This window comes from Gallus gallus, chromosome 9 (assembly GCF_016699485.2).
Source record: "Gallus gallus isolate bGalGal1 chromosome 9, bGalGal1.mat.broiler.GRCg7b, whole genome shotgun sequence".
Lineage (NCBI taxonomy): Eukaryota > Metazoa > Chordata > Aves > Galliformes > Phasianidae > Gallus > Gallus gallus.
Genome location: NC_052540.1, coordinates 7,928,246 through 7,953,909, shown reverse-complemented (window position 1 = coordinate 7,953,909; position 25,664 = coordinate 7,928,246). Strand labels below are relative to the sequence as shown.

Genomic DNA, 25,664 nt, shown 5'->3' with positions numbered 1-25,664 from the left:
CGTGTTAGGTAAAGCCAGCTCCAAGTGTATGTACCTGGCATGGCATCTGGTTTTTGGAGATCTAGGAGTTCCACATCCTATGTAGGATGGTGCCTACATAGACATTCTCCATCAGCAGCAGTGAAGAACATCTGGCTTCTGACTGCAGAGCTCTCTGTTGTTCTGCACAGGCCATAGCAGGGGGGCTGGTGGCTCAATGGGACAGAAGCATGATTCTGTGGTTGTGGGGAACCTAAACATCAGCTTCCTGCAAAAGGCAGAATGTCTGCCTGTCATCATGGCAGTTTCTGTAGCCTATTGACTCTTCCCAGCTACCTTCAGAGACTCTATGAACAGGTTTTGTTCTACTTTGTCAGACGCTGATAGCAACAAGTGTCCATTTGGCAGGCCCACTGATGGCAGGAGAGTGCCCCAGCAAAACCAGTGTGTCTGGTGTTACATGGCAGCGTAGTGTGTGTGGCACCACAGCTGTGGTGTGAAAGGAGAGCATTTTCATGTGGTCTGTTGATATAGTGCTGTGGGTCCGTGTGTGCTATAGGCCCAGGGTGTGTTCTCAGGAAGTGACAGAGGCCAGATGCAAGCAAATGGAGCAGTGGTGAGGTCTGCAGGGAACTGGGACTCACGCTTCTTGTGTTGTGCACTACAGGAACAAAACCAGAGCACACATCAGCCAGCAGCAACCAAGGGCAGTGCTCACCGCTATCTGTAGAGAGAAACAAGAACTGTATAAAAAGAAATGGAGGTTTTAATGAATGCTTCCAGGTCAGATCGTAGCTTACAGAAGGCAGGGGTTGTGCATGCTGAGGAAAGTGTGGAAATTACCTCCACACCTCTACGTGAGCATAAGGACCGCATCCCTGCATATACATCCATACCAACGTGTAGTCTTTACAGTTAAGAGGATACAGCCGAATGAGAGATTGAGGCATAGGCTGACACACAGGTGCATGCCTAGAAACTTGCCACCGTGATAATGTTATCTCTGTAAAATCTTACTTTGTTGCAGTTGTTTTTTGTTGGGATTTTTTGGCATCCCCTCCTAGCTCAGCCTGTGTTAGTTATAAGGCTTAGTTCTTCCTGCATTTCCCTTTAAACAGCATAAATTCTTCCATTTTTGCAGGGAGAAAACTAGGAGCGTTTCTGATATGTAGGACAGCCTCCCTTCCACGAATGTTCTTCACCCCATTGCTGTCTCCACTGTGCAGACACAACTGCTTTTGTCCAAGGGATGTTCCCCCTTTGCTGAAGGCAGAGGCTTGGAAAGGGATTCCCCAGTGGCAGCTATTGGAATCCTTCAGATTTCCCTATTTTGCTGATGGTCAACGGGTCCAGCACTGTGTGCAGGAGAGGGCAGTGCTCTCCCTGTAGCACTGAGAACCGTATCCTGAACCCAGAGCTATGTGTGTGGCTGGATGCACGCTGTGCGTGGGGAAACATCCCTCCTGACTACAAATGTGGGAGTTCAACACCCTCACTCTTCCCACTTCATGTCGTTGCGGTATCTTGCCCATGGATCAGTCTATGAGTAAGAGCTTCAGCAGCCTCGGGCCCGGATTTGGAGCTTCCGACTGAAACGCTGAGTCTGTGGAAGTCGCATGTTCTTTCGGCATCTGCTACTTATCAGCAAATCCCTGCCAGCGGTTACAGGGATTTGCTGCTCAGCTGGCAGAGCTGTTCGCATCCTGCTCTCTCATCCAGCTCAGGCTCGAAGCGCGGGTTAGCGAAGCCCAGCCACGTAAGGTATTTAAACGGGAGCTAAGAACGCTCCGGTCCCTGTGTCCCAGCGCAGCACCCGCACCCCGGCCCGGCCGGACGGAACCGTCCCCTCCCGGGGCTCCCCGCCGGGCTCGGCGCCCCGGGGCGGCGGCAGGTGCGGGAGGAGGCGCCGGGGAGTTTCCTTTCGGGGCATTGTGGGAAGGCGCGATGCGGTCGGGGCCTCACCTGGCGCGCCGCGGGCAGGCAGGACGGGAGGCAGCCGGCAGCCAGCCGGGCCGGGCCGGCTCCAGCCCGCCGCCGCGGCACCATGGTAAGTGAGCCGGCCTCCGCGGGCCCTGCCCGCCCTCGCCCCGCTGCTGCTGCGCGCTGCCCCTCGACGGGCGGCTCCGCGCTCCCCGGGCGCCGCGGCTTGTCGGCCTGCCCCGGCTCGGCCCCGCGGAGCTCGCTCGGGGCCGTTGGTCTCCCGGAGCCCGGAGCTCGCGGCAGCGTTCGCACGGCGCCCGGGGAGGTCGGCTGTCCGGCTGTGCCGTCCCGGCGTGCTGGGAGCGGAGCGCCGCGCACACCTCGGTGCCGGAGCAAAGAAAGTAGGGGTTGCGAGTATCCCTGCCGGAATGAATGGCCCGAGGTGCCTTTAAACGGAGGTAACGTGCGTTTGTTAACGGGTAGGCGTAGGGCCGTCCCAGCTCTTCCGAGAAGCGGGACTGCAGCTTCCAGGAGAGCCTGGGCAAGGTCCGCACCTGTTCTGAGAAACGAACGTTGCGTTTCTCCTTTTGTTTCCTCCCTCCTGGCCCGCGGGGTGAGCCTGGGTCACGCTGACGGTCTTTCGTAGCCGAGCAGGAAAATAGGGCTGCTCCGCAGAGACTTGATTAAGTCTTCCTGTAACCCGAGGAGCTGAGGTTCGAGTCAGCTCGGTGCTCGCTGGAGCGTCGGGTTTGGTTTCACGTGGGTTCTTCTGGTTGGAGCCCGAGCAGCGGCTTCCCGGGGCGGCACGTGGGGAAGGGCCCTTCCCTGCCGCCCCGCGCTGTGCTGCGGGCCGCCCGGCTGCATCCCCCGCAGGAGCTCAGCGAGCCGCGGCGCTGCCGTGAGCCGAGCGTGGCTGAAGTCGTTTGGTCGGGCTCGGAAATAATCACGGTGCCGGTGCGTGCAGTTAGATGACCTCCGGTTTGGCGGGCTCTGAGCTGAACTACAGCCGCTCGGGCAGGGGGCAGTTCACAGCAAAGCACTGAGGGGTAACGCGTCTGCTGCACGGGGAGCGCGCAGGCCTCGTTCTGCTCCTTGCCGCGTGCAGCGCGGATCTGCAGCCGGGTGAGGTCGTGGGGGCTGCTGGGGGTGGGCTGCGTGGCACGGCAGCCTTTGGGTCGTGGGCATCCTGCCAGGGCAGCCCCTTGCGCGTTCAGGCTTTCGCCGAGGGGTCCGGTGGTTGTTTGCTGGGATCGGGAGAGGCTGCGTGGTTATTGTCTTCTGTTAAACCCGACGGCCAGCATCCCTGGAGCAATGGCTGTGCTTTCCCTAAGGAGGACTGCTTGCCGCTCAAATTTGCGTGTAAAATGCGTGCAGTAATGAGTTTACAGATGGCAATGCAGTCTCCATACCTCAAGTCTCAGTACATATACGCATATATATGCAGCCTTTCTGGTTACCTGTTGACACAGCTCTCCATATCCATTTCCCTGATGTAACGCTTATGTAAATAACCGCAGTTCGTACTGTGCCCTTGAAGGTCAGTAAATATGGGAGGTGATTTCGGGGAAGGTGATCTCAGACCTCTCCCTGGTGCGCACACTGAACAAATGCCGGTTCTCAAAGCACTCACGATGGTCCCCGAGGGAGTGGTGCTCACAATGGCGCTACTTATTAGCAGGACTGTCTGCTGTTTGATGACTGTAATTTCGTGGAGTGAATGTGTATTCTGATTCCTTTGCTGAGCTCATAGCACGAACACTTGCTGGCACTGTTAGACCGAGCAGCGCTGTCAGCCTTACCCTCTTCTCCTGTTGTAGACCCAGTGCTGATGAAAGGGTGCTTTTGTCGGAGCACTCGTGCTTAAAATTCTTCTGCCTGCCCTCCAGGAAGGGTTGTTGTGCCGGGTTGCTCGTCAAGAATTAAGGATTATTGGGTTACAGACTAAGAATAAACCTTACTCAGGCTCACAACTGAAGACGTTTAAAAGCTCTCCTTAGATCGGTTTCTCCTGTTTAGCACGAGGGAGTTGTGATTGCTGCCGGTGTTAAATGCTTGGAGGTTGGGATGGAAGGTACTCCTGCAGATGGTACCGTGTCTCAGCAGGAGGGTTGTTGCCATTGTTTGCTCTGCTGCAAATTTCCAGGCCGGTTTTAGGGGAGCCCTTTAGACAAGCTTCGTGTCCTGCTGAGAATGGCTGCGTTACTGCCCGGCTGCTACCTTGTGACATGCAGAACAAAGGACTTTCAGAAAAAAGACTGCGTTCTGCTCTCTGACGGCTATGGGTGCAGCAGAGAAACGTGGCCAGAAGGGCTGCTGTCTCAACAGATCAGAAAGTGAAAGCCGGAATTGGACAGGGAAAATGATTCCTTTCCCCAGGGACACGTGGTGCTGCAATCTCTCATGCCCATAAGTGTTGCAACACCACGATCCCACAGCCACCTCGCCATTATCAGTATTATCATGTTTTCTATGTGCACAGCTCTGAGTGCACAACTGGTGCCTGCAGAGTAAAAGGTCCTGCTTCCCTCCTGCCTCTGCTGCCCAGCGGTACAGTGCGAAGCATCAGTACCTGTTGGTGTGACCTGAAGCCCTGGAGAAAGATCAAGAGAAGCTCCTGGCAAACAGGAGGCTCTAAAGACATACTTGGTGTGCTTGAGAAGGGGTTGGCAGGCGGTGCTTCCATGTAGCAAAGGCATATGATACTCATCACAGATCTAGAAGCTTGGCTGGAAGTGTTGGTTGAGGTGAGTGCAGGTGCTGACACCTTCCTGGTGTTTGTAAATGAACTTTCAGCTCTTCTGAGTATTGACTTTCCCAACAGTCTCAGTGCCCTTAACTGCTAAAATAAACACAGGTCTGTAAAGATATTTTTAGTGTTGTGCAGAACTTACTGTCAGTGATTTGGAGAAGAATGTGCTGTAAACCTTGCCTGTTTTTTCCCCCTCACTCAGTGACACAGCTGTGTATCACCTAGCAGAGGCAATGAACCTCGCCTCTAGGAATTTAACTGGGAAGGATGTGAAGGGCAGCAGATAAAAATAGATGGGAGAAGAAGAGAAAAATACAAGTAAATGAATCTGGTTGTTGGAGGCAGTGTTATACATCGGGGAGGGGGGTACGTGTGATGTTTGTTTGTCTTGTAGTGAACAGTGTGCATGGGAGTGGGTAATGGTAATGGAGCAGCATTCACTAGAGAAGATCCTGATGGAGACTTTTCAGCTTGGAAGCAGATACTGTAGGGGAAAGAACAGAAATGTATGAAATCATGAATGCTGTAAAGAATGCCTCCTAACAGATGGGTAAGGATACAATTTGTGAAATTTCTAGACGTTAAATGTAAAGAAAAGGGAATATTTTTTTCATGCAGATGAGACTTTAATCCACTGCCAGGAGTACGGTGGGGGTCCTGGTAGAAGATGGGTCCACAGGGGGGTTGTCTGGATCTAATTTCTGGCCCTAAACATGTAACCCTGTGTTTCCTGGAGAACGAAGGGTAGCAGAAGAATGATTTTATGCATGCCCTGCTCATGGGAAATGCAGATCAGAGCAGGGCTTGAGGGGAAATCCATGATTCGGTATTCAGTTACCACCTTATCGTTTAGCTGGACTTGTGAATACAATTTTGTGAGATTGACTTGGAAAAATATTCTTTAGGATTAGATTCTCCTTAGGAAATCTGTAACCTCTGGCTGTTGATGTGATCCTCCTTAGTTTTGGATGTTCTCTCTCGTACTCACTCATTACAGGGTATCACTGTTCTGGACTCGCTGGCCATGCGGTAATTGTGATTCACCCTTTAGAGTCCCTGGGTAGTATGCTTAGTGCGTGGGCCATGTGAAAATGTTTGTGCCTTTGCAGCTTTTCTCTATCTTTCCTCTAATTACTAAACAATCTTGTGCTTTACAAACCATGCTGTAGACCTTCTGAAGGCATCAGCTGTATGCAAAAGGGCAGAATGATGGAGGCACAGAGGAAACCAATGGGCTGAGGAGGGCAGATAGAGCAGCTCTTGCTACAGTGCTTAGAGGATTTATGCTTCAGCATTTGGCACATACATCAGGTATTTGTGCAAGCCAGTTGTATTCTTTCCAGTGATGCCCAAATTAAAATGATACTGCTGCTGTAAAAATAATTCTTTCTATATCACCCATGCACATCTACTAATTAAGCTTTCTTCCCATTTGTTTCCCTGCCGTCCTATTCCAGCAGGCTATCATCTGTCTTTGCTTGGCTGCTTTGGGTGGAGCTCTCCTGAGCAGCCAGCCTTGAGCCTTTTTATGTTTGCAGGCATCGCAGTTTAAAGCAGTGTAAGATCCAGTCGTGCACAAATGGTGTTTCATTTGCAAGTAGGAATACAGTACGTGGAGTCAGTGGGCTAGAACTGGGAACTGAAATTTACATTTGTGTATTTGAAGGCAAGAATGATGTGTCTTTCTGGCCAGACACGTATTTCTGGTCTAATGTGTCCTGGATTTATGCTTCTCGATATGACAGATGTAACAGCAGGTGCTCTGTGCAGCAGTCTTTTTTCCTCCCTGACTTACTGGGTTTGTATAAGATGTCTGTCTGCTATTTTCTGTCCAGGCCTGAGAAGAAGAGAGAGGGCATTAAAAGCCTTCTGCAGCATCCAGTAAATGTGGTTGCCTTTGCTGTTTGCAGGTAGATTTGGTCAGAGGCCTGCAGTTTCTGTCTGCCAGCGCAGGGATTCCTGCATGGTTGTCACCTTCTGCTCAGTCCCCCGGGGCAGGCAATAGACATGAGGCACAAGGAAATAAGAAATGGAATGTCTTTGTTTGTTGAAAGTGTGGCAGCTTACCAAGTTGTGCCTTATGTCTTGCATCATGTGTTCAGAGAGAGTCTGGTTGTCTGCTCAGAGCTTTGGAAACGCCGTGGGAATGGCTGCATGACCTACAATGAAATGCTCAGGCCTGACAGCTCCAGGCTGAGGAGCTGGAAGGTCTCTGTGGAAGACTGAAGCAGAAGGTGGAGCATGTCTCTACTGGAAATGCCTCAGTGGAGCGCTTCAGCGTTTCCAGAAGATTACTTCCATACTCTTTCAGAGTTATCCACAGACACGATCCAAACTCGCATCTGTCTTTGCTGCTTCCAGAGCTCAGGTTCCCGGTGAGTCTCTGTTGAGACAAATGGAAGCCGGATGGGTAGGTGTGGGGCTGCTGCCAGGCCCTCAGAGCTGCCTCCCCACGGGGCACTGCTGTCCCTCCGGGGCAGAGCCTTCCTCCTTTGCTCCTGAGAGGTCAGAGGCAAGGGAAGAGCACTACAGTATGCACAGCAGGGCTCTGCAAATAACTGATAAGAGAGTGGAAATGGGAGTAGCAGAGGCCGCACCTTTTGCCAGAGTCCAGTGGGTTAGATTTTAGCTCTGTTTCTTTGCCAGGTGTTTGAGAACCAGACTGGGGGGTTTGTTTATTTAGTTATTTATTGTGACTGTAAAACACATCGGGGCTGAGATAAACCACCAGCTTCAACTTCTTGTAATGAAAGGAATTCGAACACCCCCGCAAAGCACGTTCAGCCTTGGCAGCGCCCTGCGTTCTGCGGGGTCGGGTCACTGGGGCAGTGCTCCCAGCAGCAGCTGTGGCCTCCTGCCTCATCTCCTCCTCAGAGCAGCTCACCCTCACCCAGGTTTTCTCAACCAGCGACGTGACTGCAGTTTGTAATTGCTCTAACCATCCTCAGCTGGTACTGCTCCCCCGCAGGGTTAGCGAGTTCTGTTGCTCTGGGGGCAAGCACAAGCACTCCGGTGCGCCGGGATGAGACGCTGCTTTGAACGCTAATTTTCCCATCCTTGGTTAGGGTCAGGAGTGGTTTTGGCTCAGAGCTTGAGCACAGCTACACTGTTTCAATTACAGGTTTATTGAACTGGAATGAGGCTATCAGGGAGGTGGTTGGCTGGATCAGATCATTGGCTGGACTGCATCCTTTCCTTTCAGTGCTAGCGTGCTGGTCGGTTGGAACTCTTCAGTAATAAAATAGGGTTGACTTCTTCATCTTGAAAAGAATAAGATCAGTGTGTAAATACGGTCACGTGTGCCTGTAATGATCTGGCACGGGTTTTATTGCACGGACTTTGGATGCATTGTTTAGAGGAAATTGTGCAGAAATGCTCCTAATGAAGATTAAGCTGGAAGGAGCTCTGTTCCCGTGTCCAACAGTACACTGCTTGGGTATTCTTACACTGCTGCTTCCTCACTTATTTTCCTTTTCCTACTTGCTTACATCAGATAGACTCTGTATTTTAAATGTTAAAGCTGAGGTTGTACAGTATTTAATATAATATAATCTGTGATGCTATGAATAAAAGTTGTAGTACCAGTAACAAGGATTCCATTATGCTGCATTTCATTTCCTTGCATTCCACTGCATGGCTTTTGTCTTCGGGTTAGCGTGGCATTGCATTCCTCTACATTGCATTGGATTGCATTTAGCTTCATTTCATTGGACTGCACTTCTTTTCATTGCATTTCATTCTGTTGTATTACTAACTACAGTGCACAAAGGAAATTGATATCTTTAGTAAAGTCGCTTCTTTCCTTTCTTTTTATTTTGCACCGTAGCTCTAAAAGCCCTTTTGACCTCAGTATGTGTGTACTAAAGACCAGAGACCAGCTGAGGAGTCTGTGCAGCAGGAGTGTATGGCTAGGCTGTTAATTAGTGTGTTAGGTGATTAAGTGTCCGTTCAGTCCATCTCCTTTGTCATGCCTTAACAGCCCGACTTTCTAAACAACGTGTGTGTTCACAGTAGCTGTACATTTTTCATGGACATTCATCCTTTATTAAAAGAAACATTTTAATGTCAGTAGTTTTTGGGTTTTTTTTTTTAATTTCCAGATGCTTTGTAAAAACCCGCACTAAGAAATAAAAGATCTGCACGCCTATCTATGCTGAGAAGGAAATTTTCTTATCAGAGGTAGGAATGAAAAATCATAGATGTGCAGAGTGTGAACCCAGCTAGACAAAAGCAATAAAGGAGAATAAAGCAAGCAGACTTGAAGGGAATAAGTTAAAAGGGAGCTTTATGACAGTAAGTTGCTTTCTTTCAGCCAGGTGCAGCCGGTCAGGCTGGCTTTCTCCAGCTGCTGTTAGTGGTGGTTGTCATATCAGCAGCCAAAGGTGTGGCTTTTTTTAATTCCATTACCCTTTCTTTTTATGTGAGCTTCTCTTCATTACGGTGTCAGGTATCGCCTTTGCTGGCAACGGCAGCCTTAATCTTACAGATTTTAAATGGAACTGAAGAGTTTCTGAGTTCTGCCAAGCCATCCGTTTTAGGATGGTAATTCCTAATCCACCATTACTAGTTACTGGTTCAGGAGCCTTTCTGTCTGATAAAGATGACTTTGATTAGGGAGAGCTCTCAGCTGAATTTGGGAAGGTGACAGCTGAAGCAGAATCTAAATGCTGTGCTGCTTGAGTAGCGGAGCTGCCTCACGGAGCAACTCCTTGCCAAAGCCAAGCACCCAGCAGAGAAGGACCTGCCTCGCTTTGCAGCCTTCCAGCTCCTGCCTTCCCTCCCCGGCTACTTGAGGTCCTCCCACCATGGCACCTGGAGCAGCCAGGTGCAACAGGACGGGTTTTAAACTGGTTGGCAACTGCTGTCTGTAAGCTGACTCATGGGAGGAGAACACAGTTAGCATGGGTCCTTCTTGCAGTTGGATGAGTGAGATCCCTGCAGCACAGACGCCTTGAGCTCACTTTGCAGGAGGAAACATGGCATCTCTTACATGTTTACATCATTGGACAGCAAACTGGAAAAGCAACCCTGGGAGTCAGGAAAACCTGCTTTGTCTTCTTGTGTCATGTTTTTCACCGATGTCCTTGCAGATGATTTGCTCTGTATGTAATACAGTGTAATCTGCAGTCCTTTAGACAGTCTTGGTGAACGCTGCAGTGCATATTTGTGTGTTTTGAAACCTCTGTAAATGCCACAAATGACCCAAGTTTGCAACCAGCAAGCCAAGTGTGAAGTGTTTGGTTGTCCTTACGTGCAAACCTTCTGTATTTGGTGTTGTTGATGTCTGTTCTATTTACCTGTAATTATTTTGTGTCAAAAGCCTACTGTCTGATTTTCCAGTAGCTTTGGAACTGAGTGTTGTGTGTTATCCTGACTTACCTTGTAGATCTCAATAAAACAGGCCTGTAACTTTGTGACCTGTTGTATAACATAGCTACAGCTGGCTCAGGGAAGGGAACAGTTTAGGTTTAGAAATCTGGTTTGAATCCTCAATTAAAATGATAGATCTGTTTTGTCCGATCAGAAAACAATGGTCTGCAAATACAGCTTGCATCCTTTTGGCTACTTACATTTAGGGAGCTCATTTGGCACCATGCAGTAAGTGGTTGGGTCTGATTTGGTAAAACAAGCTAATAAAATTACACTCAACTCCCAGACTGAAGTCTGTCTCATCCGGTCTCCACATTTGAAGATGACCGATGCTCCGGTGGGAACTGCACATATCATCCTGTCCCACTCCAGCATGGACCTCGAAATGCTCTCTGGCATTGCCTGTGTGTCTGGTGGTTGTAAGTCATAGCCAGCACACCCTGGTATCGTCCAAAAGGAAACCAAGCGCTCTGCTTTGGGGGTACTTGGTTTGAAACAAGTCTTTTGTCTTTGCTGTCCTCCAGATTTAGAGCTAAAATCAGTAAAATGTTGCAGGATAATGTACCTCTATTTCTAGCTTGGCTGCTGAAAGCCAACCCAAAGTTCCTTAATCAACATCCATCTTGTTAGTGGCACAATGGAAAAGGAAGCATGTTTTCACAGTCAAAGAGCAAGAAACAGATGAGCTGTTAGATTTGTGTTTACGCAGTACTTCAATGTTTCCAGGTGTACTGATGCATCGGAATCTTTCCATTGAGCTGTAATCAACAGGGCCGTGAGGCTGAATAATGTGTAGTATCATGTCAGTGTGACTGGGAGATTTGATGTTTACACTTAGAGGAATTTAGCCATTCAACTTCTTGAGAGTGTAATATTGCTCACCTAAAGAGTTCTCCAGATTGAATAGAGTTTAGAAGTTAGAAAAAGGCAGAAAAGTGAAAAGAGGGTGGGAAAACGTCTGTATTTTTCCTTCTAAGTATCTGCAGTTTGGGGTGTGCTATCTTTCTGCAGACCATAAAACTAGAGATGGAGTACAGCAGAGGCTATTAGCTGTTTTCAAGCTGTAAATACTTCCATAGGAGTAAAATTGATCTTCAGGCTTTGCAGTTACATTTTGCGTATGAAATAGAGCGTGGCATGGAAGAACCAAACGATGGGAGTTTTGAAGCTTGTGCATGAATCTTGATGCATTGATGAGAGTCTGTAGATAATTCCTGTTTGCATAGGATGGCAGCCCTGACTTTACTCATGGAAGAGTCGGTGAAACTTCAGCTGCATCTGTACAAGAAACAGTGTGGTTTTCAAAGTAATTTGGAATGGAGAGCAGCTCACTTTTCTGTGGGTAAAGCACAACATACTGAAGTATGCTGGGCAATAACACCGAATTCCCTTGCTTAGTGATCGTTAGCCTTTTAAAGGCACAGGGTTGCTCCCCTGGAAAGACACGTTCATTAATTACAGGATCTCAGATGTAAGGCCCATTAAGTCTAGCAACTGAAACTAAACCTGAATACCCTTTAATTATCTTCCCCTGTTAAAGCACTCTGAGTAGGTATTTCTTCCTGAGGATTTTAGAAACTTGTCTAAAAGAGCGTGACCTTGTTATGCTGAACACGCTGTCAGCTTTTGCTAGGGATTCATTGTTTGATGCCTTTCCTTTTCAGTCGAGTATGATCATCCTCTCCCATCTGTTTCAACCTATTTTGAGATTTGTTTATCAAATAGCTGCTACCTGTGCCTGATTGCTTTTAAATGGACACCTGCGGATTTGCTGCTCTTATCTTCAAAACCTATATTTTGCTTTTCAAAATGCACTCCCCTTTACAAAGGCTCTGGAGTGAATGTGCTGTGCAGCAAGCAGAAGAGTCTTTCATTCATTCAGCCTGTCTCTGGACAAAGCGTATAGACAATAAGTACTGTCCCTTCATCTGCTGCAAAGGGGTAACCCTGACAGCTGGAATATTACCTTGTCAAAAAGCATCTGGCAGTATGGATGGAGAAAAGGAAGAACATGGTGCTTTGATCTCCACTGTAATCAAGCCATGTGTATTGCCAGTAGCATAATTGTTTTATTTAGCAAACACATCTGGAAATTACTGTAGCGCTTAACACAAGGCAGCTAGAAAATCCTTGTAATTCTATCAAGCACATTAGTCTAACGATAGTGAGAGCCATATTTCCAATAGCAGATCCTGCCACAGTCAGATATGAAAGTGTCCACCCTTCCTTAGAATGTTCCCATATTTGAAGTCTTTCCCAATAGTCAGACCTCTTATCTTCAGATTACCCAACAACTACGAGACCTAATAGCTAAAGAATGGTTATGAACTATGATTTGTATGAAATCTAGTTGCTTTTTTTTCCCTTCTTTTAAGCAGAAACTTCTCTGTTGAACTTCTCTGCTCAAATTTCACTAGCACCTGGAATTACTTTTTCTTCACAGCAATCTGCATCATAATCTTGATAGTAATTGTAAACCTTAACTTCAGTCCTTACTGGGTAGGTGGAGTAGCGGGGGAGCACAGGCACAGCAATGAGTGAGGTTGGAAAGCAGGAGGGAGCAGGGACAAGGCTGCAGGCTGCAGCTGTACAGAAGGTTGGGTTTAGGCTAATGGAAATAGGAATGTGGCCAGGGACCTGCCAGCCCCGGGCTTCCTTCTGCTGGGAGCTTACAGACATCACGGGTGAGGAAGAGGAGGCTCCTGCGCTTCTTCCTCCTCCCAGTGCCGGCCACGCAGGTCTGTCTGCAGCTGGTGGAGAGGAGCTGTGCCAATGGAGACAGAGCAGTTCACGTTCTCCTTTGCCACCATCTCATGACCTGCTGGGTTCTGTTGTTCATCAGGGGACATCCTGTTGAGAGGAATGTCATCCTAAGATAGATTTCCTGTGCTCTTAAAGCCATTTCTGTGATGTGGGAAAACGACTTACTGTGCTGCTTAAAGCCTATCGTGGTCAGTTCTTTAATCTGTTTATAGAAATATTTGTATAAATGTGGATTGATACATTTCTCCCAGAGGCTCTCTAGCATTTAAAATCTAGCACTTGTGCATCTCAATAACCCTGCTGGTGCCAAACGTGAAAAAATCATGGATCAAATCATGTAAAATTCTGACTGGCTTTGTAATTTGAAATTTCAGAACTGTACACGTGGTGCTTTTTGTAGTGTAACATTGTAGGTCGCTGAGGTCCGCCTTGTGTCATCAGACTCATCTGTGCTTCAAAATCCAGAGATTTCTTTGGTAAAATCTAGTTGAGCTGCATTCCCAAAGTGGCTGGCTTCTTTCTTCTGCTCCTGGTAGCCCCTTCTAGGAAGACAGGGACCACTAGGTGCACTTAGTGCACCAGCAGAACCTGGTGATGGCCATCACTACCAGGTGTTGTGTTCTCTTGTGCCACGCTCTGTATCTGTGATGTCTCTAGCCCTGCTGTATTGTACATCTTCATCCCCTATGCTAGCATGTCGTCTTGCTGGAGGAAGGGCTGGGCCCCCCTTCTCACTATCACAAGGTGGTGATGTAGCAAAACAGAAAGCAAAGTGACCAGTTGTACATGGTAAAGAAGCGCGGTGGGAGAGGTTATGCAGGGAGGGGAGATCTGCCAGGGATGGGACAGGAGGCAGAGGGAAAGGGGCACAGCTTCCATGCTCAGCCTCCCCCAGTCCTCCCCGTCTGAGGACAGTCGGAGACCTATGCTGAGCCTGCGGGGTCCTGGCAGGCACAGGGATGCCTCCTGCACTTCCTGGGGCTGAGGCCGTGCCCCAGCGTTAACCATGTCGCTTTGTTTGCTCTAGATACACTTTATACTGCTGTTCAGTCGACAGGGGAAATTAAGGCTTCAGAAATGGTATACGACCCTACCTGAGAAAGAGAAGAAAAAGATCGTTCGAGAAATTGTTCAGATTGTTTTGTCTCGCAATCAAAAAACAAGTAGTTTTGTTGACTGGAAAGACCTCAAGCTTGTTTACAAAAGGTGTGAGTAATTTTATGAGAACATATAATTACTATTCGTATAAATAATGTGCTACAAGTGGGAAAACAAAAACAAAGGCTCACTTTAGCACTTGGGGCTTGTTGGTTTTTGTTTTAAAGAGTAAGATGTTGGGAACCTGCCATTGTGAGTCTAACAGCACGGTGGCTCTGAATAAAAAAGCAGGGTAAATTGTGGGGTAAAAAATATTTGCACTATTTGCCAAATAAGACAAATGGACTAATGTAATAAGTATTAGTGGTTGAAATTCTATGAGGAGGCTTTTGACTTCGCTCCCCCTTGGCATTCTTTGGGGTGGTCTGCTGACTTGTGTTATTTAGGCTTCATCAGACTCCGAGAAAGGGTACAAGAAGAGTTCTGAGGCACTCCCAGCACTTTGTCTAATTTATCCTTGAAATATTTGTTGGAAAAGTGTTACTTGTCATTTCCTTTTCCACACAAATCATTGGCCCCCATTTACACAAAGCTAAGCAATAACTGACTTTTAGTTCGTGCAGAGAGGTAAGTAGTAAACAGAAATAGGTTTAAGATACAGCACACTGTACTGACATCTCCCATTAAGCAAAAATGGCTTTTCTTGCTGTGAAGTGTTGGATGTAAACATCTGGTCAGAGCTGCTCCAGCCACAGCACCGGAGAGTTGAGGTAGATTGTTAATCTCATTTTGGGTTGATTTAAATAGAAAGTTTTGGTGCAAGTAAAAAGATCGATTGGGCTAACTCGGTTTTTTTGTTTTCTGGCCCCAAATGAAACACGGTCAGTCCTTTGATATCCAGCAGGCTTAGTGAGATGTAGTGCCTTCCACCTTCATTTTTTTCTGTATTTTTATTTTGTTAATAAACAGCAGTGACTCATTCTGTAGTTTAATGAACCCCACTTACTGTAGTGCTATTGCAGCAGGTGAGGGAGACCTCTAACATACTACTGACTTGCTGTTCATTTTATTCAGACCAGAGTTGTAGGTATTCTGCTTTGACAAGAGTTGGAATTTGCTTTTCTAACTAAATGAATGACTTGTTTAAATTGTCAAATCTTCTTCAGGGTTCTCCAGGACACTATGAGAATGAAAGAAAATGATTGTTTTAGAAACAAGGTAGTCGTTAACTATCGCTTGCGTAACTTCTATGAGCAGAGCACTGAGCGTGCAGCTGCTCACACTCATGTTTTTGTCTTTATTTTCCTAGATATGCTAGTTTGTATTTCTGTTGTGCAATAGAAGACCAGGATAACGAGCTCCTGACACTAGAGGTCGTTCATCGATATGTAGAACTTCTGGACCGATACTTTGGAAATGTAAGTTTCACTCTCCAGCATGAATTGCGTTTCTGCCTGACTGGCAAACAGACATCAAGAACTGCTTTGTTTTGTATTTCTGTCTACACTAATTGCCCCGTGCTCTCTCTCAGTCCAGAGGGAAATTAATAATCAGAGTATTTCATAAAATAGTGCTGAAAATAACACAAGACCAATTTTACAACCTTTCTCCCAAACCTTATATATTTTCCTGGGAATAGAATTTAAGGGGAAAGCTTGAGGAATAGTGTTTTACTATTACTAGTTACTATTACTAGTTTTACTAGTGTTTAGTGGAGTTGGTGTTTTGTTTTTTTTTTCATAAGACCTAAAAAAGATACAAATTTGTATTTGAAAAAGACTTCAAAAAGTATAAATGACCTGTCTTTTCAATGAATATTTGTGAAATTGTTCCTACCACCTCGATTCGTCTCTTATCTAAATCACTGTGCTGTGACCCACCTTTGTACTGTGTCAAAACAAATAAACAGTTGGTGACTTTAAGGCCACTGGGACCAGAGGGGGTTTGTCTTCCTCTGTGAAAGTGTGTGAGCATGTGCAACCCATATTACATGTTCTGTAAAGGGCCTTTTGTAAGGCTCATGGGCTGGGACGTCAGCTTTGTTCTCTGAAACTCAGCATGCAGGTAGCGTATTATATAAAATAAAATAAGTAGAATATCCTTGCGGAATATTCTTGTAGAATATCCTAAAATGCAGTATCCTCCTTCACATAGGTACCTGCCACAAGAGTGCATATGCTGAATACTTTTGAGCATTTCAGAAATTTTTGGTCCAGTAATGCTTGGAATGCTGTTAAAATAATTTAGGTGTGGAATATTCTTTTCTTCTGCCAGGTGTGTGAGCTGGATATTATCTTTAATTTTGAAAAAGCTTACTTTATTCTTGATGAGTTTATAATTGGTGGAGAAGTACAAGACACTTCAAAGAGGTCTGCGGTGAAAGCCATGGAAGACTCTGACATGTTGCAGGAGGTAAGGCTGAAGAAGATTAAAGGCAAGCACTTCATCTTCCTACATCTTCTTTGTTGGACAGGAGTTTAAAATACAGCTAAGTGCTCCTGGTACATAACTGGCCAAATATGTCTTAAGTTCAATTTTAATAGTGTAACAGTGCAATTAATGTAGCAGTTTCGTACGCTTTAAGCTTTTCAGCTTTCTTGCAATTTAAATGCTGTCATTTTTTTGGAATAGATGATGGTATACCTAAGTTATTTAATCATATATGTAAGTCATCTAAGGTTATATTTTATGTCTAGGAATGTATACTTAAGTACAAAAAAATCTATTCTGTTTCACTAATACATGGAAACAAATGACCTACAACCAGTGTTTAAAATTGGAAAGAGTATATGCTGGAAAACTCCATTTTTATTCTTAAACACCTGCATAGCTTTTTTTATGAGGCATAGGCATGTAACATTCATTCAAAACCCTGCTGCAATTTTCTTCTGTAATGTGTACCATTGAGTTCGCAATTGCAGGAGCAATTGAATGTGATTTGTTGACTTCATTTTTCCTGGGTACTGAAGGGAAAAGCACACTGATAGATCTAGTTAGGGAGTTTCCCAGTTTTTTTAAATTGGGCTGGCACTAGCATATGAAACCAGACAAGTTAGGCACAGTGGCTACCTAGACATGATGAGTTTAGCCACAGCTGTGGTATGTCATTATTTGAAGATCAGATTCTAAAAGGGTGTTGATGTTTTAAAAGTAGCATGATATCTACATTAATCTGGTCTGATTCCCTGCAAAACTACAGCTGTCCTCAAGTAAGATGAGGGTTTAGGTCAATGATTTTATATTGCTCAGCTGCTCCATAATGTGTCAGTTGTTTCTTTCTTTTTTCTCCAGACAGTGGAAGAGTACATGAACAAACCTGCATTTTAATGTTAAAACTACCTGGAAAGAGAACTGCTGTACACACCTGCAAAATGCATTTGCTGAAATTGCTTCCCAATGTGCCAGAGAAAAACCAAAACCAATAACTAACAGGGTTTGTTTGTATAATTGTCAAGACGAAGGTCAGCTGATGTAGCGCAGGGTTTAACAGTTCTGTATTTGCATTACTCTGCGTGCAAGTTTCACAGAATTGTTTGTACCCTTGCTCTAGTTTCTCTTTTCCTTGCTGGACTGAACACTTGTTTTGTATTGCATCTTTTAGCTACAGGTTTTGTCATCATAAAATGTTGATCTACCAGTACATGGAAGAGGTATTTCAACTAGTTTTGGTCCACTGCTGACCACATGACTCTACTTTTGTACAAATGTCAATTATTTTGAATGTAATGATTATTCTACTGTAATAATAAGTTTTTTTTCTAAACGACGTATTGTTGTGGGCTCTGATTTAATAAGTCCGTTTTGGAAAGATTAGCTCATCTAGTGTAAGAAGAAACTTATTTCTCTTTGGTCCACTCACTTTCTTCTAGTTATGCTGTCTTCCTTCTGTCTTCTGCTCCACTCTGCCAGTATGGCAGTTCTCCAGCTGCTGTTAGAGCGCAGTCTGCGCTGCTGTTGGATCCAGAAGACTGTTCTGACTAGAGACAGACTTTTTCCAGGTTTCACAAATCCTTTTTGCCACTGCAGGTAGATGGCCTGTTTCTGTCTTCCTGGATCCCCTGGACCTGGAGAAAGGCTACAGCCGTTGGAAACATGCAGCTTTGACAGCAGGAGATATCCTGAAGAGGAGAAAATAGTTTTGGGGACTTTGGGGTCAAGGATCTGATGTATCTTTTGATTAGGTTTCCACCAATGACCGTCTTTGTCAAGAGAGTTTTCCATTCCCCAATGGAAAACCTAATGGAACACCTAATGGGATGATCTGGCTTTCTAGTAGGTGAATGTGGGTTTTTTTTCCTGAAGGCTGAACAATTTAATTTACTTTTTGTAACTTCACAAGCTCCACAAATGGAAAATGAGTAAAATAGAGAGGAGAAGAATTGGTTGGACTGTATGCTCTATTATGCCCCATCCCTGGAGGCATTCAGGACCGGGCTGGATGTGGCTCTGGGCAGCCTGGTCTGCTGATTGGTGACCCTGCCCATAGCAGGGGGGTTGAAACGAGATGATCATTGTGGTCCTTTTCAACCCGGGCCATTCTATGATTCTATGATTATGTGTTACAACACACTGGAGTTATAAAATGTTGTAAATGTGCATGTAGGGAACCAGGTGGGTAAACGTGCCTATCTTACTGTCAGTGCAGTTTGAACTCTATAAACTGTTTGACTTGGCATCCTTGTAGAGACTAATTTTGTCTTTAACAGACTTCAAAGCTGAGAGAAATTTTCTTTATCTTCTCCCATTACTTGTAGTTAGATATTTGTTTCTGTCAAGTCATGAGATTGCCTTACACAGAACTCAGGTAAGTTATCAGACAGATATGCCTGAATGATCCAAGCATTGATTTGCATTACCCTTCAACATTTATTTTCTTTGATTTCCAGAATGTATAGTCAGTATTTTCCTTCAGGGATTTTTCTAATCTTTAAATGTCCTGCATGGTTATTCCACTTTTCCTTCCTTCCCAGTCTGTTTGTATCTTCCTATGTCGTTTTTTTCTTTTATTGGTGGGTGGGAGCACTTTGACACAACATAGTAAGTTCATAGCATCACGCTGCACTTTTTATAATTGCTTTATCCATCCATTTTCTCTGTGTTGATGTCAAAGACATATCTTCAGCTTTGAAAAAGTAATGAAATGCTGACAGGCTTTTAATAGCTCTGAAGGTGTATATTTTTTAATAGTAAATTAATGAAATTGTAGGAGTTGTATATTATTTTCTTGTGATTTGAATTGAAGTTTAGAGTGTTTAATTGATTAAGAAACCACTTCAGAATGTGCTCTTTCCAAGTCTGGCTCTTTACTTTTATAAGTGTCTTCTGTTCAATGAAATCATTGGTAGTTTCATTTACCTTTACTCTTTTCTTCAGCCATGCTGTGATTTTTACTCTTATAACTCTTAACTTTATTGAGTTTTCAAGTAAATCATAATGGAAGTTCCAAAAGGATTTATTGGTATAAATCAGAATATCTTAAATGTGTCTGTTCAGAGCAGTAGGATTTCTTTCTCTTTTATTTCACATGAATAACACCTTACGAGAAAGCAATACATGAACACAGATCTTATATTCGTGTTTTTTACAGCCTCCAGTGAGAAAGGGAGTCACTCACCTAAGCGATGCTTAGGTGATTCACTTAAGTGATTCACTTAATTCAGATTCAGTGATTCAGATCAACCCAGCTCTCACTTAGTATGTTGCTTCTTCAAAGAGAAAAGGCCCAGATGAAGCTCAGTTATTGTCAGATTGCCTATACATCACTGTGTCAATACATCTGTGCCTGTCTTCATGGAAGTTCGTTGCCATCAACAGGGCTGTGCCATGACTACTGCACTCTGGAGTGCAGTTCATCAGAACTTGGTATCTTAGTTGTTTGATTTATCTTAAAGCAGGCCATTCTGTATGTTCACAAATCTCTTTGAAATGTTGCCACCCATTTCATCTGTCTGCTACTGATGTTTCCCTTTTCAGTCTGTTTGACAGTCCTGGGACGTGCTCAGTAGCTTTCTGAGCGTATTACTTAGTGAAATTATTATTAAGAAAAGGAAAAGTAATAGAAAATAGATTCCTTAACAGCTTTCCCCATTTCACTAACTTCTTTAGCAGTTATCTAAACTCTTACCTTGCTGACAAGCTTCAAGCATGTCCTACTTTGCAAAATAGCATTTACTAAAATAACCTTTAATCATGGTCATGTTAGCCTAGATTCCCATCCTTGCTTTCACCAGCTGCATTTCACATAAAGCCTTTTCATTTTCTTGTTAGCATCTCTGCCTGGAGGATTCTTACTGTGATCTTACTACTTACCAGTTGTGACACGACTGGTTCTCTGTCACACAGCTAATTGCAACTCATGAGTTGAGACATCTTTGAACATATCCTGACAACTGAAGAGAGAGACGCACATTAGGCTGGGATAAAAATAAGTGTAATAATGGCAGAAGGAATATTACAAAGTATGACAAATCATCGTGAGATGGGAGCAGGAGTGTCAGGATCTCACAGGATTCATGAGTTCTTAGCATTTCTGTTGCTTTTTTTCATTTCTAATTGCTGTGGCTTATTGAAAGGCGTCAGCTCTCAAAAATAACTCAAGGGCAACTGGCATTTTGGTTACCTCTTATCAGCCTTTGTTTCACAAAGAGCCATTGAAAGTGAATCTTCAAAACCCTTTCTTTTCCTCCTCCTACAAAAAGAAAAACTTTGTTTTCAGAAACCTGTAGGAAACTTATTTTGAAGTTTAGATACGATTCTGTGTCTGTATTTATGTTGGCAGAATAATGCTGTATTTGTGAAAGGAGTCCTTTCCATTTACTTTACGTTCCTTCCAATGGATTACGTGAGTGTTGGCTGTTTTTATCCTCTGCTTAGCACTGTGCTGCATTGGAGTAATACGGCATACAGTAATGGTACTTTAGGGGTCAGGAGGGATTGGTTTATAAGGAAAGATTAGAGGAGTTTAACAGTGTGAATGAGGCTTTCAAAGATACCTAGAGACATTAAATCAACAGTCCCATCAAAATAACAAGGCTTGATGCATATCCTAAAGAGAGAAAACTCCTACCTGCGCTTGTTAATGATGTTCTACTCCACTAAAAATGTGTGTCATATGCTTTTGTTAGCACAGCTTCTGTGTGAGAGGGAAATGTTGCTTTCACCGTGCGTAAGATGTCTATAAGCAGAGGTCTCAACTGTGCAAACAGTCACTGTGGTGGGTTTTTCATTAATGTCATGAGCATGGACTCTGCGTCATTATTTCATATAAAGATATTTCTTTTGTTTTAAATAGCTGCCAAGAACTGGTGAGCTCAGAGCAGGTAAAAGGATCCTTCTGGAGAATGTGACGACATTCCTACAGAATTCAATAAAGGGCATGTTCCTTTGCAAGGCCGTGGTAGAAATGAAATGCAGTTGTTGACTCAGATATCTATGAGGCTTATTCAGGATGTTTTTTCATGAAGTTAACAGGTCTAGGTTGAGGTGTAGCAGTGAAAGCTTAGAGTTTAGAGCAGGAACAAAGGGCTGTGCTGCAGGAGACTTAATGTTTGCTGTCATGGAAACCTGTTGCCTTGGAACATGACTAATGAGACCCAGGTTAAGGGAAAGGAAGAAGCTATTCTTGAAATTACTCTTCAGCAAACCCTCATGAAGACCAGCAGTATATATTACCAAAACTTACAGTTATTTCAGGTTCTGTTGGCTGATTCATTTAACCTTGTCCTTTTATTTACTTAGCGGCTCTAGTAGCCAGGAGTTTTAATAAAAAGAATGTTGTAAAATAGTTCAAAGCTCATCTCTAGACCTTCTAGAAGTAACTACCTTCTTACTTACATTTACATTACTTCTTTCCTAGTATGCTATGGTATTTATTCAAATTCTGTGGAAGGGCCGTGCTGAAAACTAACTGGGAGATGTGGGGTGCTACAACATGCTGGGAGTAGCTCAGGTATGTGAGCGAGGGTACATATTCTGTGTACATATTCCTATGGAAAAAGCTGGAGGGGCACCTTAAAGTTTACTTTCTCTTTGTGTTACCTCCCTTTCAAGTTCTGCTGAGAATTATCTTCTTGAGCTCCTTGCTCCAAAAGCAGTGCGTATCATTACACAGCAGATTCTGTAAGAGAGAGCAGAAATACAAAAGTCTTCTGAGTGCTGAAGTTTTTCCCCCTGCAAAGGTGAATTTTTTTGTGTCTGATTAGGAGACCTAATTGTGCAAAGCAATGCAGGTGTTGGAATCCGTAGGCACACAGTGACAAATTGTTATGGCTCACCACGGTTCTCAGCTGCTCTCTGGACCTGAATCTTGCATGAATAAATTGCCAGCAGCTGTGTGAGCCTCATTGCCTTACAGAGATCGTGCTTCAGGGTCCTCTGGAAGCTGACGGTGAGAAGCCAGCCTTCGCTGAGCAGAGCCGATAATGGCAAATCAGAGGGGAACAGCTTTAAAGAAGTTTCAGGTGAAACAATATGTTCTTTCTTTATTTCTTAGTGGACTTGGGGTGAGCTGGAGGACTGTACTGTAAGAACAGTCTGACCAAGTGGCAAGAAAGGAATATTCTGCAAAAAAACAACAAAGATGGGAGTTGGCTGGGTTTGCAAGGTAGCAGCTGCATTTGGGGTGAAAGAGGATATTTTTCTGGTGTGTACTGTCAGTGATAAGGTGGTCCTTGTCCTCAGAGACTCGCTTGGGTGGTCAGTTTCTGTTTGGCAGGATTGACACAAATTGGTAATGTTCTGCTGGCAAAAAAGGGACTGCAGAGGGCAATGAAATATTACATTTAAAATAACTTCTAATAATGAAATGCTGATTCATTCTGACATCCCAATCAGGTTCATGTGGGGAAAACCCCAACGTTTAACATGACAGTTCTGTCTGAAATGATGATGTAAATAATCAGTGTGTCAAAAGTGTTATGTAGGAATGTATACTCTAATATTCATGTTTAAACCTGGCATAAAAGTGGCAAGACTGGACCCTAGAAGTCATCTTGTTCATCCTTCGGTCCCAGGCAGGATCAGCTGCCCTTCAGCTGTATCTGGGTGATATTTTTCTGACTTCTCCCAGTCAGCCTGTGGCGGAGATCCTAAAGTGTTCCTGGACATCTATCTGTCCAGGAGCTGAACCTCCTGCCAGAGGGAACCCTTCCCAATGCCCCCCGCAGCTCCCTTTCCTGTGAGGTGAGCCCAGCACTTGTGATAGCAAGCACAGACAGAGATCTTACTGCATTTCTCTGTGCAGCACCCTTTGAAAGGACTTTCAAGTCCTACCTGCAGCTTCCAGGTAACACTTACAGGTCCATGAGGTGGGTGGGCAGCTGTGCCTTCAGGGTGGGGTACCAGGTGTTTTTAACCTCCACTCCCATGTGTGAGCCATATCCAACTGTGGCTCATGTTTTTTTTTGTCAGAAAATTGAAGTAGGAACTGCACTGATGAGAAGTGAATGTTAGCTGGGGCCCAAGGGTGACATTATGAGGTGTTTGCAAACTTCAGGCCCGCTAGGACTTCCTTTGCTAAAGCAATTCTAGGAGGATGCACAGCAGAAGAGATGACAGTGATTGTGGAGTGCTCTGCTGCCTGGGCTTCAAACAGGCACCCACAGGCCAGTTTTGTTGTGAACTTTCTAAAGTAATGTAAAAATAGTATTGATCTTTATTTATTGTTGATTTATTTGTATAGTTCTATGCAGAAGAGTGTTGGGTGGTCTGTTCTGATAGCTGTCTGTAATGCTGCCTTTCATAGAATCATCATAAAATAGTTTGAGTTAGAAGGGACCTTTAATTAAGGGCCATCTGGTCCAACTCCCCTGCTCTGAACAGGGACACCCACAGCTCCATCGGGTGCTCAGAGCCCCATCCAGCCTGACCTTGGATGTGTCCAGGGGTGGAGCATCCACCACCTCCCTGGGCAGCCTGTGCTGGTGCTTCACCACCTTTATTTAAAAAAAAAAAACTTCTTCCTTATATGCAGTCTAAATCTCCTCTTTTAGTTTGAAGCCATTTCCCTTTGTCCTATCGCAACCAAACCTGCTACAGTGTGTGTCCCCTTCCTTCTTACAGCCCCCCCTTAGGCACTGACAGGCCGCTCTCAGGTGTCCCTGGAGCACTCTGTTCTCCAAGCTGCACGGCCCCAGCTCTCAGCCTGTCCTTACAGGGGAGGTGTTCCATCCCTTTCCTGCACTCCCTGATCATTCAGCCTGTTTGCTCTGCGTGTGCCTGGTCAGTTGCTGCGTTCATCCTCAGGCTTTCGTGCCAGCAAGTGGGGAAAAGTGCAGGAGGGAGCAGGGTTGTACTGGGGCAGCGTTCCCCAGCCCTGGTACTGCATGGGCTCTGTGTGTGTGAGCCCTAACAGAGCACCTGTGGGGAAGGGACTTGGTGAGAGCAGAGTTCTGGCTCACAGCAGCACGCTGGGGATCTTGGCATTGTTGGCTGTGAGCAGTGCTGCCCTGCAGCAGCCAGGAGCTGAGCTGTGTGTCTGCTGCCCGCTGCAGGCTGTGTGTGCTCCTGGTCAGGCATGCAACTGCAGCCTGCACTCGGCCCTGGGCGCAGAGCTAGCACAGTGCCCTTATCGGGTGGCGGTGGAGAGCATTACTTGGGCAGCTTCAAGGACATCTGGGTGTTCTTTGAGCACCTGGGCACAGGCCCAGCCCTGCTGGGTATGTTCCTGGAAGCACTGTCAGGTTCTAAGTGGGAGGCGTAACGCTGTTGGTTTTGTTTTGACTCGGGATCTCATGCACCAGCGTGCACGAGGAGGTATGCTTGATGAGCAGGCTGTGTTGAACCAAAAACAAAAGTTGACCATGGGAGGGAGCAGTCTGTGAGCACAGTGCTTCACGCAAGGCAGCAGAGATGACCCCTGGCCAAACAGCGTGTGCTTGGGAGGAAGCTCAGGCTGTTATGTTGATACCTTTTTTTATCTTTTTAATGAAACCTCCTTCCTGCCATTTCAGAGGAGTGGAGGGTTTGACGTCATGTGCTGATGAGTCACTGCTTTTAACAGGCCAGCAAGCAGGGACTGAGAGAGCTGTCTGGAGCAGCTGCTCTGTTAATCATTCACAAAAAGCCCAGAGAAAGCTCAGGGGGAATGCTTGTGAATAATTAAATTTCTGTTTTCATTATGAAGACTCAGTTGATTTACCTGGATCTGCTAGAATCCAGGTATTGAAACCCGATGATCATTGTGGTCCTTTTCAACCCAGGCCATTCTATGATTCTATTGGAGAGCAAGAGGGGAGGACAGTAATCTCACTGATGTGTTGATATCCTTGTAAATAGCCTTTGGAGTCCTCAGTGTCAGTCAGGCATGTCGATGATTTAACAATTTCATGCAAAGCTTATGTAATACAGCTCTCATCACCAGCTACTCTGTGTCTATCTGTAGCTACAACCTGTTTGACCATATCTGTGTGTTCTAGAGGAAGCAAGTGCCTTTGACAAGGCAGGATATATATTTTGCTGAAAGACTGAAGGTCTGCCATATCTCATAGCCTGATGCTATCCACCATATGCATTCTCGAAGGAAGCAGAGCTGCCCAGGTTTGTTCACCAATGCTTCTGCTCATTTATGTCTTTCTTCAGGGGGTTGTTTGGGAGGCAGTGGTCCATCATTTCAAGTTAATGCTGACTGAGTATCTTGGAAAGATGCGTTGTACTCATCATTGCTATGATGAGCTTAAACTTCGGTTGCCGACATGCAGTGATCAGAGAGTTTATTAGGTTCAGCTTCAGAAGAGTAGGACTTACCTCCGCTAGGGTCCAGACTGGATACATTCCTGTGTGGTGAATT

The 25,664-nt window shown here is 45.2% G+C and overlaps 1 protein-coding gene and 1 long non-coding RNA gene across 3 annotated transcripts; one reads left to right on the top strand and one right to left on the bottom strand.

The window, feature by feature from the left end:
• Window positions 1-1,950: 1,950 nt before the first annotated feature.
• AP1S3 (adaptor related protein complex 1 sigma 3 subunit) lies at window positions 1,951-17,645 on the top strand. Of its 2 annotated transcripts, none has more exon segments than NM_001030008.1 (5): window positions 1,951-2,026; window positions 13,809-13,987; window positions 15,189-15,297; window positions 16,154-16,291; window positions 17,171-17,645. In NM_001030008.1, coding segments are annotated over 5 exon segments (465 nt in total). In that variant the 5' UTR covers window positions 1,951-2,023; the 3' UTR covers window positions 17,207-17,645.
• Window positions 14,789-20,614, bottom strand: LOC121111504. Its single transcript, XR_005862367.2, has 3 exons — window positions 20,499-20,614; window positions 20,189-20,268; window positions 14,789-15,059 (listed from the first exon to the last, which is right to left on the bottom strand). It is a non-coding gene; the product is annotated as an uncharacterized LOC121111504 (long non-coding RNA).
• Window positions 20,615-25,664: the final 5,050 nt, after the last annotated feature.

Excerpts from the sequence above, each read along its gene's own strand:
- AP1S3 (XM_015276903.4), top strand. The coding sequence starts at position 4,596 with ATGATACTCATCACAGATCTAGAAGCTTGGCTGGAAGTGTTGGTTGAG. Across the intron at positions 13,988-15,188 it reads CTCAAGCTTGTTTACAAAAG|ATATGCTAGTTTGTATTTCT; the intron begins GTGTGAGTAATT and ends TTATTTTCCTAG. Across the intron at positions 15,298-16,153 it reads TGGACCGATACTTTGGAAAT|GTGTGTGAGCTGGATATTAT; the intron begins GTAAGTTTCACT and ends TTCTTCTGCCAG.